Here is a 12,336-nt window from a genome sequence, read left to right on the forward strand (position 1 = left end):
TTTACACTGATAATGCTTATTTTATGTTCTTGTTTGATTTTTACAAGAACAAGCCCGTTCACGCTTCATCTTCAACATTTTCCAGAAAAAGTAAAAAACAACTATGTATCAAATTAATACTTTAATACCAGGAAATAAAACACTGAAAGATGTTTTAATTAGAGGAAAATAAAAGAAGTCTTCCGTTATTTCCCATCACACACTTAGACGCAGTGTGTGTAAAGGGGTGTATGAGTGCGGGACCTCATCTAATGATGCGATAACACACTGGATACACTTTAAATGCCTATCACACATTATCTGCACATTTTGTCTTCTTGATTGAGTGCATAGATCCTACATAACATTTTATTTTATTTCAACTCACGCAGGCCTGATGTTGCCAAAGCGACTGACCGTGCGAAATGGCTTGACATGAAATGTGCCAGAAACCCCATCTTATTCATTTATTCACCCGATTTTACTCTTAATTAGAGTTGAGTTGACGTGTTTAAGGCTAAATTTAAAAGTGCGTGCCATGTCAATTGAAATATTAATGTGGAGTGCTATATTTATTTCCACCCTATATTTGCCTGGCAACAGAAGGCTATATATATATAAGAACGTGCGTGCCATGACGTTCATCCTGAATTATGGTCAGTGCTGACATCACGGATTTACTTTGTGGTCTGATCTTTGGATTTTTTTTTTTTTTTTTTTTTTTAATGCACGTGTGTTCAGGATAATAAATGATGAAGATACATGACCAGTTCACGGTGTCCTTTTTTGCCAATGACCTACTTAAATAAACAGGACTGTTGGTGATAAAGCACAAAAAAATACATCACTGTACAACACTGAATTTTAAGAATTACTTCTATTTCAAAATTGTATGCTGACTTCAATGCTTGTTTCTCCAAATTCAGATGCACAGCAGAAAATAGGCCCCACACTGTACTTTTAATATCCTGGTATTCTGCAGATGTTTGACTTTATAGACCTAACGAGTCATGCAACGAACGAGTCACATCCACAAATAAATCTTGTGCAGCATTAAAAGTGAGTGCTCACCACACGAGTCGATCAAGTACCCACTTTTATTATCGCTGATAAATGAAATAAAGCATCATCTTAAAGGGTTGTGTGGCAATAAGAATCACAGGGGGGGGGGATGCTCTGTTTCTTTTTTTTTCTTCTTACACCGTGTCTGCAGCCTGGTGAATATTGCACACGGGCCCTGTTATGCAACGTGTGTAACCTTGAAGAGGTTGCAGCATCACCGTGGTGCGGATGCGCTCTGTGGGGGGAAAAGGCCTGGGGATTATTACACTCTATATTTCTTTCTCCTTTTAAATACCTACATTCTTTTGATGGAGTCACTAAATAAGAAACAAACATGGATGTGACTTGACTTTCTTGTTTTATTTATCAAGATCACGTAGAACAAGTGAAGATGTCCTCGTTATTTCTCAGAGAATCAGCACATTCGATGGGGGGAGGAAAAACGGAATGTCGTTTGTAATGGTGTTAAAAAAAAAAGAAAAAAAAGTGGCTAAAACATCTGTGGAAAAAAAAAGTATTCTATGACTCAATGAGGTTGAACATTTTGTGGAAAATTTAAAAAAAACAACAAAAAAACATAGTTAAAAAAATGAAGAAAAAGAAGACTGTTATTACTTAAAGGCATCACACGGATCAGTTATGTAATCTGGCTGTGAGTGCATAGAGGAGAGATGCCACAGCAGGCTTGTGATTAAAACAACGTACAGCTGCCAATAAAAGTGACAGTGTCGTCGATAAAGTTCATGATACATTCCTGACCTGCACCCATTAATCGTACGTACATGTCAGCCATATCCCGCAGGTACACGCCAGTAAAGGCGACGTGCGAGGAGGCTGCAGCGAGGAATGGTTCTATCTGCAAAGACACTGAGGAGGATGCGGGGATGTGCAGCAGCAGCAGCAGCAGCAGCGATGTTGACAGGACTACACTGACAAATAGGATGATCCATCTGGCTGTTGACATCCGCGAGCCCCCGATTCGATAAGAGCCATTCTCGTGGGGGACCGAGATCTTGTCGACTTCTCTGAGCCTCAGCGAGTCCCACTTTTTAACATCGAAATTACGCACGAGTGGACCGACGTCCGTGTCTTTCCGAGAGGGCAGAGGCGTCTCCCTAAGGACCCCCAGCTTCTCCCGGAACTCCTGCATCTGCTGCAGAAAGCACAGGGGGTCCGAGACGCTCCTGAACGACTCCGCGATGCCGAGCGCCCGGCTGTGCTCCTCCATCGCCGCGCTCAGCTTGGTGATCTCCGGGTCGTACGCCTGCAACACCACCAGCTTCAGCGTTTCGAAATCGGAGAGGATCTCGTTCTTTTTACATTCGAGGGCGCCGATGAGCTTGTCGAAGTAGTCTGTTACCTTCTCCGCGTCCTTGGTCACCGACTGGAGCGCGTTTTTCTTACTGGCTTGCAGTGTCTCCAGGCAGGACACGATGTCTGCGCTCTGCCAACTCTCCACTCCGCGGAGCAGCTCTTCAAATGCCTCCTTCTCCCGCTCAAACGCCTCCTCCAAGGAGCAGAACTTGTGCCCTCTGTGGTCATCCGTCGTGGCGCAGAACCCGCAAATGAGCTTCAAGTCCGTGGCGCAGAAAATATTGAGAGGCTGTCCGCAGTGTTGTTTACAAACAGACATCTTAGGCATGAACCGTATCTTGCTGTATTTCTCCACGATCCCGCGCAGAGAGTAGTTGATCTGCAGGCTGTTTGCGCCGTTGTGAGGCGACTCTTTGCGGCATGTGGGGCATTTGAAAGGTGCCCTGAAGGCTGGTCCTCTGTTTCCCTCCAGGAGTCCCTCCAGGCATTTCTTGCAGAAGCTGTGCGAGCACAGCAGCACCCTCGGGTCCTCGAAGAGACCACAGCAGATAGGGCATGTGAGTTCGTCTTCGAGCTGCTCCATGTTGTCATCCTGCAAACACAATTTATCCGGGCGTCAAATCGATGCATGTCACAAATCAGCACTTTGGATCAAAAACAGGCTACTGTACAAATACGCACCCACACTCAGATGGGGATGCTGAACCCCCAAAGAGCAGCACAAGGCAATAGCCTACATTACACACGAAAAAAGGATACAGATTTGTGTAGTCATGATCCAGCTGATTCTGGAGTATTCCCATCGTGAAAGTGAAACTGATTCTCATCGCAGTGCCCGCGTAAAAGGAGGCTGGCGAAAGCTGTGCCAAGCGCTCCGTTTGCCAATCTAACGTTAAGTAACATCCTGCTTCTTGTTGTCTTTCAAAAAACACACACCAAAAAAAAAAAAAAAAAACAGCTGACGTTGGCAGAAACTTGAAACCCGCGTTGGCAAAAAAAAAAAAAAACCCCAGACTGGAATAAAAGTCTAAATAAATAACTCTGACTCAAACAAGCCAGTAAATGTAACCCTTTGCTTTGTATTACATAAAGGCAAAGGGGCGATGGTTTAGCTGTCTGAATATCTAAATTCCCGCCGTCTAACCAATCCAATGCGACAAATGATCGACAAACAGGGTGCGTGTGAGCGTTGCTCCTGTTGGCAAGGTGGTGAAGGAGAGCTGTGACAGATTTTGCAAGCGCATAGTAACATGCAACTACTGGACCAAAAGAATCACTCACCAGCTGCTGAGACGCACAGTGCAACGCAATCATGGCGCTTGTTGCTGTGCAGACTTCGCCTTTTCCGGGTTCACAATTCACCCTTTCAGCGCCGCGCAGAAAATGGCAACGCTTTGGTTTGCGTATTTTGCGCACAGGTAAAAAAAAACCAAGACGTGCAACACAGTGCCACTGACGACAACGACACGTGTGGATGGGATTTTCACGGCTTGTTTGTGATCTTGGAGGGTTTTTCGTTTTTGTCCCTACTAGGCAACTTGCAGAGGATCCCTGCCGGTGAGATGGGGGGAGGGGCTGTTGCTATGCAAAACATTACAGCGTGAAAAACTGTCAACTGGGTTTGAGTCCCAGCTTGGTACCGCGGGTTTTTCTACTGCCCCACTTCAGTAGACTCGCTCGTGTGTGTGTGTGTGTGGGTACTCGTCAACATCTGTAAACCGTTTACGTGAAAGTGGGCGCAAGTGAAGGCACCCAGCTGCATCTACTCACATACAAAAAAAGTAAAACTCTCCTGCACTGGGCAGATAAGTGGCACATCAATTTGGCACCATAGAGACTCAGAATACTTGTTATATATTGCATAGGCCTACATACACACACATTGTCATATAAGTGGTTTGCTTATGAGCCAGCTGATCGAAACTGCTGAGTATTCCTCTGTTATGACTGGGTGTCACCATATTACCACTTCACCACAAACCGTTTAACACAATTTCTAAAAAACTAACTTTCTTTACACTTTCGGTTATGTAACATCGATACCCAATAGTTACTAAGTCACGTGGAGAATTTTGACCTTGATTTTCTTCCCTTGTTTCCATGCCATCAGGAGCGACTGCCTATCTTAGCCGCTGTGATTGGATACAGTCGGGTACCAGGGGCTTATGCAGTACCAGCCTTCGCCGGGGGGTGTCGCTGTGGGCGCTGACGTTCGACCGTCTGACGCTCTCTTTGATTTGATGGGAGTTTGTTTCCGGGTGTTTTTAACTAGCATCGGGGTAAGAATGGCTGCGATGTTTACGTGTTGTTTCGGCTGCTGTGGGGATGGCGCATCTGGGCATATTCCCCTCAAAGAAATGCCAACTGTCCAGTTAGATACTCACCACATGGGTACGTACGTTTGCCTTTAATATCCAAGTCCAAACACGCCGAGTTAGATTCGGGTTTGACTTGATGGTTGGCTACATCCGCCGTTAGCACAAACCAGCTAACCGATAGCTGAGTTGGAACCTGTGATGTAAAGTCTGTTTTCCGGTAACTATGACTGTTTTCAGGTTCTATTGTCAAACTCTATTATTCTCCCTATAAAGCTACAATTTGTTTATAAACTAGACAACGCAATGTCAGGTTCACCTAACTCAATACATGGTTGTATATATTCTCATTCTTATTTTTTATATTTTTATATTTCAAAATAAAATAAAATACAAAAATAATAATTTAAAATAAAATAACATTTTTAGATTTTAAAATAAAATAGTAATAATAATAATTTAAAATAAAATATTTTTTTTAGATTTTTAGATTTTAAAATAAAATAAAATAATAATAATAATAATTTAAAATAGAATAACATTTTTAGATTTTAAAATAAAATAATAATTTAATATTTAATAATATATTTGATATTTTTAGTGCTTATTTACTTTGTATTTAATATTATATTGTGTTTAAATTTGCTAATATTGTGTTTTTTGCTCATATTGTGTGTTTGGACAACCTGCTGCTATAACGCCACAATCTCCCAGTTTGGGATCAATAAAGTAATTCTATTCTATTCTGGTTAAAAAAAAGTTCTGATTTGTTCATTCATAGTAAAATATCCTTTATTCAAAATTCCTAAAAGCCCATCTCTCTCCCGGCTATAATAATAATAATAATAATAATCCCACTGGGAAACTGTGTGTAGATAGCTGAATTAGATTTCCTGTAAATGTTTTACACCAGTGATTCCCAAAGTGGGGGTCGGGAGACACTGGGAGGGGGGGTCGCGAGTTGCCTTCCAAAAACAAATGCAAACTGGAAATGACTTGAAATTACATATTTTACCTATTATTGTGAAATTACATACAAAACTGTTGTTCAATTAGTTTAAGGCTGCTGTATTTTTTTATTGTTGTTCTAATGTCAGTGTTCGGATAGGCCCATTAGTGCGTGCTGCTGTGTGCACCGTTATGCTTTAACCACTTCCAGGGACAGAAGGGGTCCCCGGTGTCGCGCATCGTTGTTTTGGGGGTCGTGGGATGAAAAGTTTGGGCACCCCTGTTTTACACTACATGAGAGGTTGTCTTAATGGCTCATTTTTTTTCATCTTTGGCTTCAGGAAATGATGGATGTCATGTCAGACTATTTACTGAAATTAAATAGATGTGAGAATTGACTGATTATAAACAACATGTCATAAATTAATTGAACTGTTTACACTCCCTCGGTTGTTTCCTGACTTTGTGTTCTTGACTTTTCTATTGCAGGCACCGATGTTGTTATTGTGAAGAGCGGCAGGAGGATATGTGGCACCGGAGGCTGTTTGGCCAATGCTCCGCTTCACCAAAACAAAAGTTATTTTGAGTTTAAGATCCAGTCTACTGGTAAGCCCTTTTGCTTCTGGCTCCCCTTCCTTCTTTTCTTCACACGTTGACATTTTCTGTGCATTCCTAGTAGGACTAATGAGTCTTACTTGCTGCAGTTTTTAGTAGCCTCAGCATCTTGTGACTTCATGCTCTCTGCGGGAATTTTCCCTCGCGAACAAAGAGCGCATTGGAAAGCACAAGGGAGGTGCCTTCTGAGAAACATGGCACTTAAGCAGAGCTGACCTCGTGAAGCACCTTACTCACTACATATTGTTTAACTAGCATTACGTTACAAATTGGATGTTTATCTTGTCTGCTGCTTTTTGATTGCAGATGGCTTCAGTCAATAATATTGATTTATTCATAGTGTTTTAGGAGTGTTTTGATCGGTGCTGTCCTTGTGTCTAGGTATCTGGGGAATCGGTGTGGCGACGCAGAAAGTGAATCTTAATCAAGTGCCTTTGGGCAGAGATACAAACAGCCTTGTCCTGAGGCATGATGGGTCTGTGTACCACAATAATGAAGAGAAGAATCGCCTGCCTGCAAACAGCCTTCCTCAGGAGGGGGACATTGTTGTAAGTTGATCCTTCTATTGAAGTTTGATGACCTAAACATTCAATACTTTAAAGTGTTGCCAGCCGATTTTAAAGCTCACAAGGAAGACACTTTTTAAAATACAGACATTTAACAGACACTTTAATGAGCATTCTGAGAATAAAAATGATGTTATCCGACATGGATCCACACACAGTATCTTTTCACTAAGGTGTGTCAATCCTGGTTACATGGATCTGTTTTGAATATTGAACATATTGATTTATCTTATGGACTTCCAATAGGCACATAAATGTCGAATTTGTGTATTTTCAAAATTGTTATCAATCCCTTTAGACTAATCATCTGCTAGAAGCCTGGTGCAGCAGGCTGGCCTGCAGGTCCCGTGAGACCAGCAGTAGATTTGAGGGTTTTTCCATGGCAGCTGGCATCAATAGTCACATTGCATCAGCTGGTCTAATACTGGTCTGATAGCCTCGTGTCTGTTTAATGTGCACCCATCTACACATCAATTTGAACCTTGCCATTAGTTTATTTCATTTTTCTAAATCTACACTCTTTGGAAGTTTTCACAGAGTGTTCTGGTCATTCAGGTTTATGAAATCCTTTTGATAGATATAATTACGTGAGTAGAGACTGGAAAAAAACCCAGATTGTGGGCGTGAGTGTGTACAGCAGAGAATCCTTCAGGCAGCCACGGCAACAAAAGCAAAACACACGGTGATGCTTCATTTTATGTTCCTCTGCAGGAGAGACCCAAACTTTAAAAACTTTAACCTGCTACGATTACTTGAACTAATAACTTTGGCCCCTTACCTTTTTTAGTATCAGTGTCTCGATGAACTGTCCCACTGCGAACTCAGTAAACAACGTGCATACCGTAAAACTTAGTAAAACAAGTAATAGCCTGGGCTTTCATTTACTTCAGTCAATGAAATGAAACCTGCATTTATCTGAGACAGGCGTCGTCAATACTAGACAGGCCTGCAATTATTTTCAAACCAAACTCGTGCACAGCAAATATGGAAAAGATTATGAACTTTAAATTTAAACTGGAAAGAATATTTTGCTGTTTACAAAATGAGGATATGGATAAACAAATACATTTACAAATCACTAATCTGATCTTGCTTTGTAAGACACCACATCTATCCCAACCTGCATATTATATAAACACTAAATGCAGAGGGGGGTCTAATTGAGACCCATCAAAACGTGCAGCAACACCAGACTAGTAACAGGGACTGGGCCTCAAATTGGGATGAGCTTTTATTTGAAGTTTTATGGTAAATACACTTGTGTAAAAGTAATTATTTCTCTCTTTACACATTTTCAGCAGAAGTTAGCAAAGATTTGGGTGATTGTCTAACTCCTAACCATTCTTGTCGTCCCTCAGGGTGTCACATATGACCACGTTGAGCTGAATTTGTATCTGAATGGAAAGAACATGCATTGTCCTGCCTCAGGGATCCGTGGCACTGTGTTCCCTGTTGTTTATGGTGAGTTTCTTTCTCCACAGTTTATGTGTTCAAATTATTTCTCAATAGTTTTCTGTTTACAATCATTTTTGTAAACACTGAAATACAAATTGCAGTTGCATGTTTTACCACTAGAGGGCCTTATTTGTACATCTTTACAAAGCACTGCTCTTGTTGTTGTGCCTCAATCGTGTTTTTTCTTGGAATCATATGACCTGAAAAATCTTTTTTTTTTTTTTACAACAGATGATTTCTCTGACTTTATATTTAAGTTTTTGTTACTATGTAGCAGCTCTGCCTATTCTGGTTCAACAGCAAATCTTACGTAGAAAAACGCTGAGTAATTAGATTGTATTATTTTAAACAATGTTTGTATTTCTGAGCTACAACAAAAACAATGTGATCAAAAGGATGTCACCTGCAACTTTCTAAATAGTCTTCTGTTGCGTTATTTATGTACAATAATTTATTTTTATTTTATTTCATTACATTACAGAATTAAGCTGCCTAGACTGTTTATGCATTTATTAATAACAGTGGTGCCATTAAATGCATGTTTCTGTTTTTTTTCAAGTCATATTTATTAAAAGCTGCTAATAGTTTAATTTTGATTGATTACATTTATTTCAGACATATCAAATAAAATCAAACATATAAAAAATACAAAACAAAATGAAAAGCATGAAAATACAATAAACAAAAAACAATGTTCAAATTATTTCACAAAAAAGAAAAAGCAAATTACATATATTCAATTGATATGCCTGAAAAAAACATTTTTAATTTTCCAAGTTTTCACCATATTAGTTGCAAAAGCTGTTGTGGCACTGTAACATAGCAACCCTTCCCCCCCTTAAACTAACTGTTGATTTCTCACAAACTACAATGCCTGCTCTGTCTCTGATGTGCCTCCATTGCTAGGTTTCCTGGCACAGTTAGCATAAGTGCAGAATGCTGCTGCCCAGATTTCAACCATTACAAATTACACCAAATCCTGTCCTCCCTTCACTGGCTGCTCGTTACCTTCAGGACTGATTTTAAAATTATAAATAACTTTTAAACCCAACACGGTCTGGCTCCCCCTTTACATTACAGAACTTTTGACACCTTATGCTCCAAGTCGTGATCTAAGATCATCGAGAGCACCATCACCAGGTCAAGTCTGGTAACCAAGGGCGACCGGGCATTTGTCATCAGAGCCCCTGAGCTCTGGAACTCCCTACCCAAAGACATGAGGCTGGCAAACTCTGTACCTGTTTTTAAATCTTTGCTTAAAACATATTTTTATAGGGAGACTTTTTAGAATGATAGATTAGTCATTAATGTCCTGCGTTAATTAATTAAATTAATTCTTATTCATCATTTTCTAACTTGCCAATGTTTTATCCTTTGTTGTGAAGCACTTTTAGTCTAAGTTTTATTTAGTTTGATGCATTCTGTAAAGCACTTTGTAACCTTGTTACATAAAGTTATTGTTCTAATTATAGGAGAAACACTAGAAAGGATTGAATATACATTCATAACTTGTAAATTGATTTTCAGATGATGAGTTGTGATTGAGACCTGAAAATATCAACCTCAGGCTGACACATCAGAAAACAAAACAGAGACTTCAAATGATGATTTTTCTCACTGTTGATCAATCTGCCAATGATTTCCTGGAATACATGACGGTGTTGAATAATATTGATAGTATTTAAGAGGTAGTTTTAGTAAAAGGTCTCCCTTTGGCCACAGCAGTAAGAGTCAATAAACCTGAACTATTTATATACATTCAAATAAAAAAAGTGACTTAGAGCTATTAATCAGTAATCAAAATAGTCGGCTATTAATGAATTATTACAGCTCTACTTTGTAGATTGTTTGAGCACACTTCGAGCTCTGAAGTAGTTTGTATGATTAGTTAATCGCCATGCTTACTGTATGTAACAAAAACATTCCTGCTCCCAAAGATTTCAGTCTTAACGAGCTCATACAAAATGTCACATTGTGTACCAAGAGATTATGTTCAAATAGTTGTTCTTACGAGACGTTTGACCTCATTGCTGCAGAGCAAATACCTTCTGCAGGGGAAAAAAAAAAGAAAAGGGTTGGAGTGTTTGCTTTTTATTTTATTAATACTCCAGAGTTGATAAAGACAACATAAAATTCAATGTCATTGTACTTTATTACGTAGAATTTAAAGGGCTTTCAGGGACTCCTTTCTACATGTGAGTGTGATCTGTTAAAAATAAGAATAATCAACATGAAAAAAAGCTTTTTTTTGGTCTCATTTCTTCATACATTTGACACCCTGGCATGGCCTTTGTGTCTTCTCTTTCCTTATTAAGTCTTAATACTGTCTATATCTGTATAACAGGTCAACATGTGTCTCTTTCTGCTTTTCTTTCAGTGGATGACAGTGCCATCTTAGACTGCCAGTTTAGTGACTTCTACCACACAGCTCCACACGGATTTGAGAAGATCCTCTTTGAACAACAGATCTTCTAAAGGAGAACTCCCATCCTATCTACTCGCCACCTCTGTGACACTACACTTTGACCTTGATTGCTTTATATCATTCTGTGTGGCTTGATAGCCTCTTCTTTTGTCCCCCCCCCCCCCCCCTGATTACCGCGTGTCTGTGCTGCTGCTCTGAACCGATGCTGGAGTGCCCTTGAAGGAGCAGGGATTCCTGATCGTTTGGTCATATTAGATGGGCTGTTCCAGTCTGTGCTGATGCAAAACCATTCAATTCTCATTCCCGTTTGTCAGTAGTGATCACCCTATAATATTAACTGAAACACTTAAAATTGCAGCTTACTTCTGTGATGGTAAAATAGTTCCATTATTCAGGATCAGAAGCCATGTGTCATTTAAATAGCTTTTTACTATGATTTTTTTTATTGCAATCTACTGACATCCCAGCGTGCACCGTTATATTTATTTGTATTTATTTGAGACGGCGATCAAGCGATAAGTGTTCTATGTGGCAAAGCTTCTTTTTTTTTTCTGAGAGGTAAGCCAAAGTTTGCAACGTAATGAAGGATCAGCTGTCAATATTGATCAGGCAGCAAAATCACAATAACTTTTACGCTGCCTTCATTGATTAGAAGTGGAAATTAAAGCAAAAGTCAAAACTCTTTAGTTGACTTATTTTTTTTTTAGCCTACTAACTTCAGTAACACGAAAGATTTCAAGGGATTCAAGTGAAGCGTTTTCTCTGAGGGATGCTGCTAAGGTGCGGTGCTGATTAATGTTTAAGTAAAAATTAAAATCTCAAATCGGTGACCCTGATACGTCGTAAAGATCGATTTCTTCAACACTTATTTGAACAGCCCTTTAATTCTCGCCACACTTTCCTCATACTGAAATCTTATCTGGTGTATTTATATTAAATATCAATATAATCACAGCTGGTGCTGGTTGTCTCTGGTCAGAGATAATATGGTTAAAACATGTCAATCTGTTGTGTTGTATTGGATTGGCATTGCATTTCTGCTGCTGAAGTGTGACAGTTAAATATTTCAAAAAGCCTGTCTTTGTTTTGCACTAATGATGATATTGTACAAGCAAATCCAAATGTTGTTGATTCATTAAACTTTTATGTCTGGAAGCATACCTTTTCCTGTGTCCTGTTATCTTCAAAGATTTTAAAAATATTAAAATATTTATAAAAGCCATTTTCGTTTCACCATTGCACTGTTTCAGATAAACATAATTTACTACATTTTCATAAATGCATGTTTTATATATAACATTTTGCACGGACTTGCTCCTCCTCCTTTGAAGGACTTTATAAAGCTGAAGTCTGCCAGTGGGATCTGCACCAGGCGCCACAGTCCGAGGAGACTGTGAGGTCCCATACAGACGCACTACATTCAGACAAACTGTTCTGTCAGTCAAAGGAACTAAATATTGGAATATTCTCCCACTCACAATAAGAGACCCACAAACATATGCAACCTTCAAAACACACCTCAAACAGTGGATAAAAGAAAACCAAGTCTGTGACCACCTTTAACCTTTAACCTCTATTATTGTCTTGTGTCACTTGTGCCTTCGTATTTGTATTTTATTTGTAATTTGTCTTTCTCTGTTACCTGCCTAGGGACAAC

General features: G+C 39.6%; 2 protein-coding genes across 2 annotated transcripts; one reads left to right on the plus strand and one right to left on the minus strand.

Moving 5' to 3' along the window:
- Positions 1-1,380: 1,380 nt before the first annotated feature.
- On the minus strand, positions 1,381-3,789 carry trim13 (tripartite motif containing 13). The gene is made up of 2 exons (XM_061053291.1): positions 3,637-3,789; positions 1,381-2,947 (listed from the first exon to the last, which is right to left on the minus strand). The coding sequence occupies exons 1-2, from the start codon at positions 3,667-3,669 to the stop codon at positions 1,733-1,735; spliced, it is 1,248 nt and encodes a 415-aa protein (XP_060909274.1). The 5' UTR covers positions 3,670-3,789; the 3' UTR covers positions 1,381-1,732.
- Positions 3,790-4,586: 797 nt separating this feature from the next.
- spryd7b (SPRY domain containing 7b) lies at positions 4,587-11,839 on the plus strand. Its single transcript, XM_061053292.1, has 5 exons — positions 4,587-4,746; positions 6,108-6,224; positions 6,615-6,781; positions 8,158-8,260; positions 10,632-11,839. The coding sequence occupies exons 1-5, from the start codon at positions 4,596-4,598 to the stop codon at positions 10,727-10,729; spliced, it is 636 nt and encodes a 211-aa protein (XP_060909275.1). The 5' UTR covers positions 4,587-4,595; the 3' UTR covers positions 10,730-11,839.
- The last annotated feature ends 497 nt before the right edge of the window (positions 11,840-12,336 follow it).

Source organism: Labrus mixtus, chromosome 13 (assembly GCF_963584025.1).
Source record: "Labrus mixtus chromosome 13, fLabMix1.1, whole genome shotgun sequence".
NCBI classification, from domain to species: Eukaryota; Metazoa; Chordata; class Actinopteri; order Labriformes; family Labridae; genus Labrus; species Labrus mixtus.

Coding starts and splice junctions, on each gene's coding strand:
- spryd7b (XM_061053292.1), top strand. CDS start 4,596: ATGGGAGTTTGTTTCCGGGTGTTTTTAACTAGCATCGGGGTAAGAATG. Junction 4,747..6,107: donor GTTAGATACTCACCACATGG/GTACGTACGTTT, acceptor TTTCTATTGCAG/GCACCGATGTTGTTATTGTG. Junction 6,225..6,614: donor GTTTAAGATCCAGTCTACTG/GTAAGCCCTTTT, acceptor CCTTGTGTCTAG/GTATCTGGGGAATCGGTGTG.
- trim13 (XM_061053291.1), bottom strand. CDS start 3,669: ATGATTGCGTTGCACTGTGCGTCTCAGCAGCTG. Junction 2,948..3,636: donor ACTGTGCGTCTCAGCAGCTG/GTGAGTGATTCT, acceptor TTGTGTTTGCAG/GATGACAACATGGAGCAGCT.